Consider the following 14,713-nt stretch of genomic DNA (forward strand, 5'->3'; position numbering starts at 1 on the left):
ATCTATTACAATATATCATTATTTAGCCCGCACGGTGAACAATGTAAAAAATTAAACGCCACAATCGCTGTTTTTTGGTCACTTCATCTCCCACAAAATGGAATAATAAGTGATCAAAAAGTCTCATGCACCCCAAAACGGTACCAATCGAAACTACAGCTCGTCCTGCAAAAAATAAGCCCTCATACTGCTTAATCGACAGGGAAAAAAAAAAATTATGGCTCTCAGAATATTGTGACAAAAATGTTATTTTAAACAATAAGTTTTTTTTTTCCTTGTAAATGGAGTAAAACATAGAAAAAAAGTATATAAATTTGGTATCGCTGTAATCTTATTGACCCGTAGAAAAAAGTTAACATGCTGTTTTTACCGCATGTGAACGACGTAAAAACTAAACCTTCTAAAAAAATTTAGGCATAGCTGTTTTTTAATCCAAAATTGAGGTACAAACTTTTTTTCCCTCAGTTTCACACTACATTTATATGATACAATAAATAGTGCTGTGAAAATCTACAAATCGTCCCACAAAAAACAAGCCCTGATATGGATAGATCGACAGAAAAATAAAAGTTATGGCTTTTGGAAGGTGGGGAGAAAAAAACGAAAGTGAAAATCCAGAAAGTGGCTGAGGCAGGAAGGGGTTAAAGATCAGCCGTTTCTTAGCAGTATATGTTTTGATAAACTAGGTTTCAACCAATAGGACCACCTTTACATCTCTTACTGCACTAGTCCCCTATCTTTCCTGGAGTTTTGAATGGCAAATTTACCTAATTATGCAGTGATTCATCCCATCCCATTTTGTCACGTTTGCCATTTAGGTGGCTGGAGAAACATGGAGTGAAAATATATGCAAGTTGTAATGAGAGTATTGGTATAACGCAGTAAATTGGTTATGGGTTGCATAAAAATGTAGCTTCATCTTGTAATATTGCACATTTTGGTTACCTACTTCAGATTAAAACTAAATTTAGACTTAAATAGAGAAGTCAGGAAGTCCTCAAATTTCCTTTTAAGACCCAAGAGAAAAGGGCCACAGAGTCATATCCACTGCACCCAGTAGTTTAACTGTATTAGGGCACATTAGACATCCTTTTTTTTTTTTTTTAAAAGCGACTGATCTAAATTAATGTGTTAAATGTTGTGATACAGTGTTAGATTATTTTCGTGTAACCTAATGCAACTTTGCCCTCTTACATCACAGGGATTTATGAATTGGCAACATACAATCAAAGATGCACATGAATTTTTCTCTTTTGGGCATTAAAAATGCTTAAGCTTTTTTCATATTTTTTTTGTTCGTACAATTGCTTCAACTGCATTATATACAACTTTTGTTTACTTTTTTTTCTTTGTCAGTACTTTAATGTAAACTGACTGTATTGTACGTTTTATTTCTAATAATAATAAAGGTATTGGATAAAAAAAAAATGGTTTAGCTGATTTACCAAAGTGGTCATTTTCATTTGTGTTTGTTCTAGGGCTTTCACACATGATTGAAACTCGGAAAGTTCTTGATTTACAGATAAATCTGCAACCATCTTACCTGTTGATCCCAAAGTCTGGCTTCTATCACGAAAAAACTGACCTTATCATTGTGGATTTTGGTAGTTTTCAGGTATATAACAGCAAGGCCAATAAATGTGTTGTTTTTTTGCCAAATTTTTATTATGTTTATTATAATTGATCCATGACATTTTTGCCACAGAGATCACACTTTGTGATTAAAGTCTTAGTTTGCTGAAAATAATCTAATCCTTTATTTTACAATGACACATGCTTTGTATTGCAGTGGAGTTAAAATAGCCTTATCTGTTCTATATTTAGAAGGTATAGATGCCAAATTTAGATCACTCAGCTTTTTCTGTATCTTGCTTACTTGATGTCTTCAGGTTATGCGAGCACAAAATCCAGTTATAGCTATTTATGGATACTGGGTGAATGCTTTGTACATTGTTTCCATAACGGAGGCTCCACGTGTTGTTTGAATGGACGTGTAATTAACCCTTACAGTTGAATTATGGATCATCAATGGTATTCGTATATGTGACGCTTGTCTTAATATAGTAACTCTAAATTAAATCATGATGGAAAAAATATATATATCTGACTTTACGTGTCTTGTGAGAAATGCACTGGCCAGTTAATTCGTTCATTAACCAACACTGGTTGGTTTACCAAAACTCTAAACATAAATGGATTCCTGGTTCTAGTCCTGGGGGACTTTTACTGTACATAAAACTACTCATAATGTTAGGCGGGATTCACACGACCGGGTCGGGTCCGAGCCCGAGTGCCGGCCGGTAAAATCGGCCATTCTGCCCGGCCGGTTTGCATAAAGTTATGCATCCGTGCCGGGCCGGGCAGATCCGGACAGTGACATCAGCGGCAGCTCCTGAAGGGGAATCCCCATGTGTTCGGGGATTCCGCTTCAGGAGTTTCCCCTGATGTCACTGCCCAGATATGGACAGAGACATCAAGCGCTCTGTCCAGGAGCGGAATCCCCGAACACACGGGGATTCCGCTCCTTCAAGGAGCTAAAGTGCGGCTAGCACATAGCAGAGCGGGAAGATACCTCCCCGCTCTGCTATAGTGGCGTCGCTACAGTAGTAGCAGCAGCAGCTGCTGCTACTAGCGGCGCCATCTAAGGTGTCGCCGAGCCAGGGTGCTTTTAACAAGCAGGGGAAGGGAGCCAGCGCAGCGCTCCCTCCACCTGCTGTACACCCCGGCCCTGCAACACAGTGTGCAGCGATGCCATTCGTCAGAATGGCATCAACTCCTCCTCCTCACATGCACTCTGCGCTGTGAGGAGGAGGAGATAGAGCGCAAGCGCCGGGAAACCCGGCCATCACTCGGAACACATTCCGGTGATGGCCGTGTAATACCCGGCCCCATAGACTTCTATGGGAGCCGGGCGGCCGGGTGCCCGGGCAAAGATAGAGCATGTCCTATTTTTTGACGGCCGGATTTTCCGTCCGTCAAAAAATCGGTCGTGTGAATAGCCCCATTAGGGGTCTATCATTCCTAATGCAGCCGGGTGCCGGCCGATTTATGAACGGCCGGCACCCGGACGGGAAACCCTGCCGTGTGAATGAGGCCTTAGATGATTCAGACTTGACAATTATGTACTATGATGAACAATGACTAATAAAACAAACAAATCCATATTCCAGACTTCTTTTGTGAACATTATATTCCTTTTGGCTGTTTTTTTTTGTTGACGTTACTTAATGTTTCCTGATAACTAGATAATCTATTGGAGGGGAGTAATAAAATGAAATAAATTTCTGCTATTTTCTATAAACCACGATCATGGTAACACACTTAATAATTTTCTTGTCATCGCAAATATTACCATAAGGCTTAGCACAAAATGAATTTTGGCAAACACTTGAAGGACTGCATTTAAATTTTATTGTGGAGCATTTCAGACTTGCTATGATGCAACAGTTCTGTATCATATATGACTTCATATTCAATTTTGCGGTCTGAGAATTTATAATGGTATACTAACAGTGTTGTATACTCTACATATTGTCTGAGTCCCGGCAGTACGTAGCCCAAGATATGGCTACGTTAACTAAATTTGAGTGACAGGTTTATAATTAATGTTGCATACACTTTTTACCATAAATTGAGGACAATTGCTTTCTCATGGGGGCTGTTTTGCAATCCTCTATATCAGGGGCATAACTAGGAAAGACTGAGCCGCGTAGCAAGCTTTTGACTGCCCCCCCCCCCTGAGTGCCACACACAGCCCCCCTTGTAGATTCTGCCATGCAGCTCCCCCTGTAGATTGTGCCACGCAGCTCCCCCTGTAGATTGTGCCTCAGAGCTCCCCCTGTAGATTGTGCCTCAGAGCTCCCCCTTTAGATTGTGCCTCACAGCTCCCCGCTGTAGATTGTGCCTCACCGCTCCCCGCTGTAGATTGTGCCTCACCGCTCCCCGCTGAAGATTGTGCTGCACTGCTCCCCCCTGTAGATAGCGCCCCCAAAAGCAATAAAACAAAAAAATTCTACTCCCCTAGGCCCCGTTCCCGCGACTAACAGAGCTGCTCGAAAGCATCAACGCCGACGGGATCCTTACGTAGGCCGGCATGATCCGGTGACGTCACAAATGTGGCCTGTAGTCTAGTAAATGGCAGAGCAGGGAGATACCTCCCTGCTCTGCCATAGTGTTCAATAGTAGCTGTGTCCTAAGGAAGCAGATGCTATTGAAAGTGGCGTTGCTATCGCTGTAGCAGCCATAGCTATGGCTGCTAGAGGCTCCACCGGGCATGCTGCGGTAGTTACGCAACTGCTCTAGATAAACACTTCAGGTTAATAGGTTGAACTAGCTGGAAAAAACATTTTGCCTTTCCACTTGAAACCAGATATTTTTAGGTGTGATATTCAGAGCAGTGTGTCATCCAGAGTCGGTAGTGTTTATGTAGCTGACTTCACAAAGATGAGAGCACAAACACCGATAATGCAAATACTTTTCAATAGTATTTTGCTTTATCCTCAAAATAAAAGATTGTCAGATTTATTTTTTGGCAGGGCATCTCAATTAATGCTAAATAGATCTTACGTTTTCGCACTGAGTTTTTTGCTGGCAGAAAATCTTCCGCAAAATTCAGTTTGCAATTTTGAGGCAGATTTTGCTCTGCCTGCACACCGATTTTCACAGCGTTTTCCGACCGCGGCCATTGAGCGCCCCGGGCAAAAAAACGCAGCGAAATACGCTTTCTCTGCCTCCCATTTAGGTCAATGGGAGGTCAGAGATGTAAACCCCAGAAGATAGGGCATATCCCTTCTTTTTCCCGTGAGACGTTTTTTCCGCTCACAGGAAAAAAACGCCTCCGCCTCCCATTAAAATCAACTGGGAAAAAACATGTAAAAAAAACCCCTGTGTGAACTGACAGTGCAGACATGAAGGTAATTATGTTTAACATGAAGTGAATTATGAATGTTGCCATTTCATCAACCTACGAATGACTAAATATATATCATTTAAAAATTGACTTGTTTTCATTTTTTTTTTTTTTTTTTTGCAGCTTAATAGCATTAACCAAGGTTCTCTCCCAAATGCTGGCTCTTCGTCGCTGGAGGAGCTGATGGATAAAGCCTATGATAAATTTTATGTTCGACTGAAAAAAGTACAAATGCTTTTCAGCAAACCAGGTATTCTGTAGTGTTTGTAAAATGGCCTCCAGCTTTGATCGAAGGCTCATTATTGGGTTCATTGGACTGTTAAGCAGTTACTTGTTACTGTGCTAAAAAATACACCACATTAATTCAAACTTATAATTTTATTTAAAATGTCCATGATCCTTTGAAATTATATTGTAGATTATTTTTTTGGGAGGAGACGGCTTATTATAATACTTTACCCCTTCACCACTGCCATATGGCTATATACGTTCGAAATGCCGATGCCCCGTGCAGTTGCCACGTGTATAAACGTTGACAGCCTTGAACAGGGTTTAATGAGTGCAGTGCTGCTTAAGTGTGAGCAGCGCTGCACTCATGTCTGCCGGGGCTTTAAGAGCCCCGGACTACACCGCTCACTGTAGATAGCGCACAACCGCCTGCAGATAGTGCTACCTAAGCTCCCTCCAGGAGCGGATTACCCAGTAGCTCTCTGGAGAAGTGCGTGGCGTCACTATCCATTTATGGACAGAGACATCAGGGGCACCCTCTAGGAGCGAAATCCCTGGCCAGATGGATTCTGCTCCTATAGGGAGCTACAGTGGTGCTATTTACAGGGGAAGCTGATACATACAGGGGAAGTGGCGCGGTCTTCAGGGGAAGTGGCGCGGTCTTCAGGGGAAGTGGCGCGGTCTTCAGGGGAAGTGGCGCGGTCTTCAGGGGAGGTGGCGCGGTCTTCAGGGGAGGTGGCGCGGTCTTCAGGGGAGGTGGCGCGGTCTTCAGGGGAGGTGGCGCGGTCTTCAGGCGAGGTGCACAGCTGGTGGCCAGGGATTAACTGCGAAGGGGACACAGCGCTAAATCAGTTCTTTCAATGCCCTGGACTTGAAGACGGAAAAGCGGAACCAAATACAATATTTACATAAGAAGAGGGTGCCACTTGCTCTTTTACCGGATGCTTTTTTTTAGCGCCACCAATGTTTTTAATTCCAAAGTTTATATTATCCCACATGGTTTCATTGTCTTCACCCTAAAGTAGGGTGTTATCCATAGGACAGTGGAGATAGAATTATATTTTGCTTACTGATGTAGTCTACCCAGCAGATATCTCTTCAGCGATTACGGACTTTATCTTGTTTGATGAAAGACCGCTTACTAGCCCTCCTGGTAAATGGGAGGCACTAGAGTGTGTTGCGTCAAAACAGAACCCTTGCACAATGGAGCCAATCAGAAACCATTTGCACCGGATCCGTTACCATTGAACTCAATGGTGCTTCAAACAGAAAACTATGGTTTCCATTTGTGTCAGTCAGGGTTCTGTTGTGACAGAAAGCTCTGATGGAATGCCGGAACGGAGCCCTGACGCAGATGTGAACGAAGCCTAACTTGCACTCCACCCTGATATTTTTGAAGAATTCAGAAAATATAGTAGTTTGTATAACATACAAAGTTTTTAAAAATGTATTTAGCTTCCCAAGTGATCAATTGTATTGAGGAATATGTTGGGTTCCATCTGCTACATTCTATAACTGTTTTAGGGTTGATTTACACGAACGTGTAATACGTCCGTGCAACGCGCGTGATTTTCACGCGTGTTGCACGGATCTATGCTAGTCTATGGGGCAGTGCAGACTGTCAGTGATTTTTGCGCAGCGTGAGTCCGCTGCGTAAAACTCACGACAGGTCCTATATTCCTGCGTTTTTCGCGCATCACGCACCCATTGAAGTCAATGAGTGCGTGAAAATCACGCGCACCACACGGAAGCACTTCCGTGGGACGCGCGTGATTCGCGCAACAGCAGTCAAAATTATGTTTGCAAACAGAAAAGCACCACGTGCTTTTCTGTTTACAAACATCCAAACAGTGTCCTAATGATGGCAGCTGTGCGAAAATCATGCAGCCGCGCATCCTATGTGATGACTCACGGAGCGGTTAAGTGCCTTTTGCGCATGCAAAACGCTGCGTTTTTTGCGTGCGCAAAAACACACACGCTCGTGTAAATCCGCCCTTATTCGTACTCTCCTTAGAGGAGAACTTTACTGCTGAAAAGTTGAGGATGGTCATCAAGGATCTGAAGAATGGCGAAAGCCCAGGTCCTGACAGCTTTACTACTAAATTTTATAAATTATTTGACCAATCTCTTAGCCTTCTAATCAGGGGCGTAACTAGGAAAGACTGGGCCCCATAGCAAACTTTTGACTGGGCCACCCCCTCCCCTGGGTGACACACAACTCCGCTTGAAGATAGTGCCTCCCTGTAAATTCTGCCACACAGCGCCCCCTGGTAGATGGCGCCATACAGCGCCCCCTGGTAGATGGCGCCATACAGCGCCCCCTGGTAGATAGCGCCATACAGCGCCCCCTGGTAGATAGCGCCATACAGCGCCCCCCTGGTAGATAGCGCCATACAGCGCCCCCCTGGTAGATAGCGCCATACAGCGCCCCCCTGGTAGATAGCGCCATACAGCGCCCCCCTGGTAGATAGCGCCATACAGCGCCCCCCTGGTAGATAGCGCCATACAGCCCCCCTGTAGATAGTGCCATACAGCCCCCTCCCTGTAGATAGTGCCATACAGCCCCCTCCCTGTAGATAGCGCCATACAGCCCCCTCCTTGTAGATAGTGCCATACAGCCCCCTCCCTGTAGATAGTGCCATACAGGCCCCTCCCTGTAGATGGTGCCATACAGGCCCCTCCCTGTAGATGGTGCCATACAGGCCCCTCCCTGTAGATGGTGCCATACAGGCCCCTCCCTGTAGATGGTGCCATACAGGCCCCTCCCTGTAGATGGTGCCATGCAGGCCCCTCCCTGTAGATGGTGCCATGCAGGCCCCTCCCTGTAGATGGTGCCATGCAGGCCCCTCCCTGTAGATGGTGCCATGCAGCCCCCTCCCTGTAGATGGTGCCATGCAGCCCCCTCCCTGTAGATAGCGCCATACAGCCCCCTCCCTGTAGATAGCGCCATACAGCCCCCTCCCTGTAGATAGCGCCATACAGCCCCCTCCCTGTAGATAGCGCCATACAGCCCCCTCCCTGTAGATAGCGCCATACAGCCCCCTCCCTGTAGATAGCGCCATGCAGCCCCCCTGTATATACCTCCCTGCTCTGTCGTAGTGTTCAGTGGCGACGCCGTCTAACAGCCATAGCGGCCCGGGCCCCCTCATGCCGTGGGCCATGTAGCAGTAGTAGTTACACCACTGCTTCTAATGTTAAGTTCATTCAATAGTGTGTCCCTGGCATACCTTTCCCTGCACAGGCTCTCTTAGCTCACAGTACGGTGGTGCCAAAGCCTGGCTATGCCCACCGAGTCTGTGGAAACTTTATCCTTGGCATTACCACGGGAATCAGTGGGTTGTGTGCCTGGTTAGGAGGCTCAGGACAATAACATGAAAATCATATCCTTAAAGCACAAGCTAAAGAAATGAAGGAAGGGGTAATATCAGGACCTAGGGGAGGCGACAGCAGGATGGGCTGTAAGGTGGAGGTTGTGGTGTCTGACACCGTGCAGTGATCGGAACGGGATGTGTAGAAAAGGAGCCGGCTCTTCCCGTCACTCCCACCCAGGTACATCGGAGGACAGCAAGGCTGATGAAGAGGAAGAAAACAATACTGTTTGAGAAGCAACCAGCAGGTGTGAAAGGTTGCCGGGAGGATGAGAAAGGCGGGGGGAGGAGGAGAGCAGGAGAGCAGAGGATGATGTTCGGTCGGTGCCTGGAGGCCAGATGGGTAGAGGTGGGCAGTAATACAGGGGACTGAGGTGCTGTGTGACCATTGCCACGTGCGATGCTTTCCTTGGACTGGTTAGAAGTTGGAGTCACTTGCAGCCTATCATGTTCCCAGTCATTGGTAGTGTTGTTACTACAGAGTGGTATTTCCCCAAATTTTTTCTTCTGGATATTAGTAGTGGTGTCATTAGTCTGGATATACTATATATGTGCATTACTAGTGCAGCTCAGGTGCAGGGTCACCTGTGGGAAGCACTATATATAATGTCCTTGCATATAGGATTGGACACAATGTGGGCCGTGGGCACGTGTCAGTGGGCCCTCTGTCTACACAAGCACTAGGCTTGACGAGTGTAAAAATGGTTTATTATGCTAACATTAGCTAGATCACCATGGGCCCTTCAAGCCCTGAGGGACCTGATTCTGACACCTACCATGGTTGGGTGATATAAAAATATATATGGTTATAAAATGATGATATTTAGAATCATGTAAAAATATAATGACTAGAAACCCCTTTGTGTAAAAGTATGGGGCACATTATTTTATGTAAGGGAATTGCATGTACTGATTAAAATGGGAAAAGCCCTTTAAAAAAAGGGACAATTCTTAGATGTTTATGGCATATCCATAGGATATTCCATAACTGTCTGATAGATGTGGATCCCACCTCTGCGACCCGCACCTATCTACAGAACTGTCCTATCTGGTGAGGCGACCGCAGTTGTCTATGCATGTGCCCATTTCTGTTCATTTGCTTCTATGGGAGTTAACCGGGCAACTCTACTCAGCTGTTTCCGTTACAAGTGAGAGTGGCACAGCACCTAAGGGACCATTCTGATAATCTGAATATTTTCAGGAATTGCTTTGCATGCAATTCCATAATGTGTCTTGGTATTCTTTTAGCTTGTTTAGCAAAAAAATAAGAAAATCGAGAATAGTTTTTAGATTGCGACAGGCAATTCATACACCATAGACTACAGGGGAGTAGGCATCTCTCCAATATTGTCCTGTGCCACAAAGCTCTTATACCGATCAGTTCCATGTTCTGGTTAGATACCTCCTCTCGATCACGTATCCTAGATTTTAATTTTTTTTCAATAAGTTATGAGGGAATGGATAGTTTTTTGCCTAGCTGCATTTCAGCAGTCAGCAAGCGCTTTTTGTGTTTTTTTTCATTGATGTGGCTGTATGAGGCCTTGTTTTATACAGGAAAATTTTTATTGTATAGCGCTGTTTGGGGGAAACCTATAAATTACCTTAATTTTTGGTGCAAATATAGAAAAAAGCATTCACGTTTCACACTAAATAACCTATTAAATTAATTCCACAGGTTTGTATGGTCGTATGGTACCTAATATGTGTAGCTTTTATATATCCTGTGCAAGAAATTGTGTTATACGAAATAATCTAATTTTTTTGGAATTGATTTTTGTGGGACTTTTTTTTAAAGATTTTTTATTATATATTTTTTTATTCCCATTAAGGGATTACTATTTTACATGTTTATTTTAAACTCCTAATATATTAGTATACATCTGTATGCTAATACATTATGGTCTGTGCCTCTATGACACAGACGTTCTTAGGGCAACACATAGCATGGCCAAACTGGGTTTTTTGCTAGGTCCCAGTGACGGCACAGTGGTCTCCAGTCGCTTGACCGAGTCGATCAAAGTTTAAACGGCCAAGATTCGGGATTTCTCCAATCCCGGCCGTTAGAGCAAGAGCTTAGATATTAGACCGCCAATAAACCGCTCTAGGGTGGCATTGGACACCTGTGCAGGACTTCTTCTGCAGCACTGTAAATACATGGCCCTAATGGTCATCATAAAAGGTGCATCGGTGGTCGTTGAGAGGTTAAGATCCTAGCCAGATCCAGATAATTTCCATAGATTTTCTTTCCTGCCCCCTCTCTCAGAATTGCTGGCATTCATCTCTGAGCTGGCCACAATGGAACAAATCTGGGGGAGTGGCCCAATTCCTCAACCCCTCTGGAGAGCAATTTTTATGCTATATAAAAAGCTGACATATTCTCAAACTTCACATTTGCTTGAAATAGCTTTGCTCTCTTTGTTTCCTGACTCCATTTACAATGCTCGGCATGTAAGAGGATGAAGGATAGTTAATACATTTGCCTCTTGTTGACAGTACATCCCCTGTTTACACTTGGAGATGTGCTGCCTATAAGCGACCATATTTTTGGCCGTATAAAAGATGTGATCCACCATTAAAAAAGCATTTGCTTGTTTGTCTTATCACTGTCCTGTGTACACAGGGGAATGATCGAACGAGTGTTAGTACGAGGGTTCGTTCACCTAATCGTTGGCCGGTGTAAAAGGGCCTTAAGTGTATCTTGATTGATCAGGTCAAACTTTTTCCCCTTTCTTCCCTGCCTAATTGTTCCCTTGTCTGTCTTCTATTTTCTTTTTGCATTTATTCTCTTACGTAAAACTGTTAGTTTAGGGGATGCCTTATGATACTTAACATATACTGTGACGTGTTTTTTGCTTTCTTTTGCCGCCTGTTGCCATTTCACTGGGGATTTCATGTTTTGTATTGCTTTTCCTCAATAAAAGAAAACAGTACCCCTTCAATATCAGCTAATGTAAAAAAGATTGTCCAGGATTAGAAAAGAAAGTTGTTTTTTTTTAAACATTTATTCTTTTATTTTATTTAAACATAGCCATGTCTTTCCATGGTCTGAGTCTGGTATTGTAACTTCATCCCCATTCAAGTAAATAAAGATGAGCTGCAATACCAGAGACAGCCCATGGGCAGGTGGCACTTTTTTTTTTTTTTTTTTTTTTTTGGAAAGGCAGATTTTTTTTTTCTAATGCTAGACAACCCTTTTAAAATAGCATGCAGGTAGTAGACCTCATTTTTATTAGCCATGTTAACTTGGTCATTCCTATTTTCTTTTACAGGCCAAGACTGGAAGACTGCTCGAGGGATGAACTCTTCCCCTCTCCACATTTTGCAGCCTCTAGATATTGAGGTGGAACTTTCAAAGGCCATGGTAGAGCGAGACAGCCGAATGCCTAGGTAAGGAACATCTGTCATGATTTTCATTACAGTGAAAACAATTTGCTCTTTTTTAAGATATCTTTTTTTACTCATTCAAATTGTCCTTTTGAATAACTGTTACATTAATATATTTTCACACGTGAGAAAATCAACCTCCATGTTTTACTATGTGCACCTCAGTACATGTATGTGTAAAGGGGTTTGCGTTTTCACTTTTAAAGTATTTTATGGAATTTTTACAATAGATAAACGAATAAGAAGCTTAGAACAGTTGCTTCTTCATAATGGTTACAAAAGAAGTAACATTGGTCATGTACGAAGACCAAACATCACATTGGTACAGGGGTTGCCTTTTTAAAATGAAGCTGACTCAGGGATCGGTTGGTCGCATCAGATCTGGCTTCTCTAAATCTCCCCCAATCCACTGTTATTGTTGGGGGAAGCCGAGTCAAGTCGCTCATGCAAGGCAAATGTAGCATTACATGGAGGCCTTTCAAAAGACTGGCTGATCATGTAATGCTAGGGCGGACTAGGTCCACCAGAGCAAGTGCTGCTCTTATAGAGTAACTCTCCATTCTGGCTAATAGAGGGACCCCCTGTAGGGCATTTGGACAGGGGTTGTTTTTAATTAAAAAAGCAGTCACATCATGGTCTTGTTTAGCTCAAAATCAGTTTTCTCAGCAGACATGCGTCTGTTACAGTAGATTGTTGAGGCTCTTCTCCTGTGTCTGTAGGTTTAAGGTGTCTGGAGAGTTGCCATTGCTGCGTCTGAAGATCTCGGACTATAAAATCCAAGGAGTGTTTGAATTGGTTAATAGTATTCCCCTTCCCCAGTCTCAGACCGGTACCCCAACTACAAAGGAGAAAAGGGTAAGTGTTCTCTATGTTCTAGACATGCTCTTATGAGGCTTCTGTTAGTGTTTGCATGATTTTACAGTTGTTCTTACATTTTATTTAGCAGGCGGTGTGAAAGCAATGTCAGTCACCACAGTGCCACTCACAATTTTGAACTCTGCAGCCAAAGTAGTGATGACTTGACGCTTACAATGCTTGGTTTCTGTGGTTTAAGAGGATCTGTCACTAGTTTATTAATTCCCTATCTCCTAACTAATGTAATAGGTGCTATGACGCTGATAACTACAGTGTAATTTTTTTCCCAAAAAGTTTATTATTTGCAAAGTTATGTGCATTTTTCTGAATATGCTTATTTGGCTATACTTGCCAAATGGGAGGTTACTCGTTCTTTTCACTCTGGGCGGTGTAATGTTTTCTGTATGACGCTGTCCAATCAGCAGCTTCTACCCCTTTCCTGCCCAGCAACACATCGTGATCATATAGTATATAGCTTCTAATTCCGGACTGTGTTTTCAACTGGTGATACATCCGGTTGTTTCACAGCTGAAACTGCGATCCTGGTGCCATTTGAAAGATTAGAGTCTCATATTTCATATGTCACCACTGTTCTAGGTGGTCCACAGCCCGAGATTTGGTGATTTTAAGTGATCCCCCTTCCCTCCAGACTCAGTCTTTTACACTGTGTGTGAAGCAGCTCCGTGCTGATAGGACAGCGTCAGAGGCTGTCAGGTACCTCCACCTCAGGAGAATTGCTAATGTTGACACCCACTTGTCTAGTATAGCCTCACTTGCATATTTAGAAAAAAAGTTCATAACTTTTAAAAGAAACGTTTTGGGACACAATTTTCACTAGACTTATCAGTGTGACAGCGCCTATTAGATTAGCTAGGAGATTAGGCATTACAGGAAAGACAGCGGGAGCTTAGGGAGTTAAATGCATGGCTGAAGTCTTGGTGTAGAGGAGAAGGATTTGGGTTCCTAGAGCACTGGGCTGACTTTTCATTGGGGTACAAACTGTATTCTGCAGATGATTTGCACCTAAATGGAAGGGGGTCCGCTGTGCTGGGGGAGAGAATTCTAGCTGGGGTGGCGGAGTATTTAAACTAGGGCTGAGGAGGGAGGTCAATGTAGAAAAAAAAGGGGTAGCCAGGTTAGAGAGGGGTCAGACTATATTGGTGGGGGGAGAAACAGAATGTGGGGAGAGGACTAGACAACAAGATAAGGAGATCCTTTCGTTACAAAACATCAGTGTAAATAAAAATGACCGATTAATGTCAAATCACATTTCTGATAATAAAAGTGAAAAACTGACAGGCAAGTTAAAGTGTATGTTCACAAATGCCAGAAGTCTAGCAAGCAAAATGGGGGAGCTGGAGGCCTTGATACTGGAAGAAAATATAGATATAGTTGGTGTTGCTGAAACATGGCTGGACTCTTCACATGACTGGGCTGTAAATCTACAGGGTTTTACACTTTTTCGTAAAGACAGGACAAATAGGAAAGGTGGTGGTGTATGTCTGTATGTGAGAAGTGATATGAAGGCGAGTGTGAAAGAGACAATAGTGGGTGAAGACTGTGAGGAGGTTGAAACCTTGTGGGTGGAACTAGAAAGGGAGGTAAACACTGAAAAAATTACTTTTGGTGTAATCTATAGACCCCCCCAATATAACTGAGGAGATGGAAGGTCAGCTATATAAACAGATGGAGCGGGCTGCACAGGCGGGTACTGTAGTGATAATGGGAGATTTTAATTTCCGGGATATTAATTGGTGTCATGGTTCGGCTTCAACTGCAAAGGGGAGACATTTCCTCAACCTGTTGCAGGAAAATTTTATGGGCCAGTTTGTGGAAGACCCGACTAGAGGTGAAGCTCTGTTGGATCTGGTCATTTCTAATAATGCAGATCTTGTTGGGAATGTCAATGTTCGTGAAAACCTCGGTAACAGTGATCACAATATAGTTACATTTTACCTATACTGTAAAA

The 14,713-nt window shown here is 43.5% G+C and overlaps 1 protein-coding gene across 6 annotated transcripts in view; it reads left to right on the plus strand.

The window, feature by feature from the left end:
• VPS13C (vacuolar protein sorting 13 homolog C) overlaps positions 1 to 14,713 on the plus strand; it is a 396,337-nt gene that overhangs the window by 147,154 nt on the left and 234,470 nt on the right. For all 6 annotated transcript variants that reach the window (XM_075857708.1, XM_075857702.1, XM_075857703.1 and 3 more), the window contains 4 exons: positions 1,479 to 1,615; positions 5,033 to 5,159; positions 11,775 to 11,892; positions 12,609 to 12,744. In XM_075857708.1, the coding sequence (XP_075713823.1) occupies positions 1,479 to 1,615; positions 5,033 to 5,159; positions 11,775 to 11,892; positions 12,609 to 12,744 (518 nt within the window). The remainder of the gene's footprint in view (positions 1 to 1,478; positions 1,616 to 5,032; positions 5,160 to 11,774; positions 11,893 to 12,608; positions 12,745 to 14,713) is intronic.

Source organism: Rhinoderma darwinii, chromosome 3 (genome assembly GCF_050947455.1).
Source record: "Rhinoderma darwinii isolate aRhiDar2 chromosome 3, aRhiDar2.hap1, whole genome shotgun sequence".
Classification (NCBI taxonomy): Eukaryota; Metazoa; Chordata; class Amphibia; order Anura; family Rhinodermatidae; genus Rhinoderma; species Rhinoderma darwinii.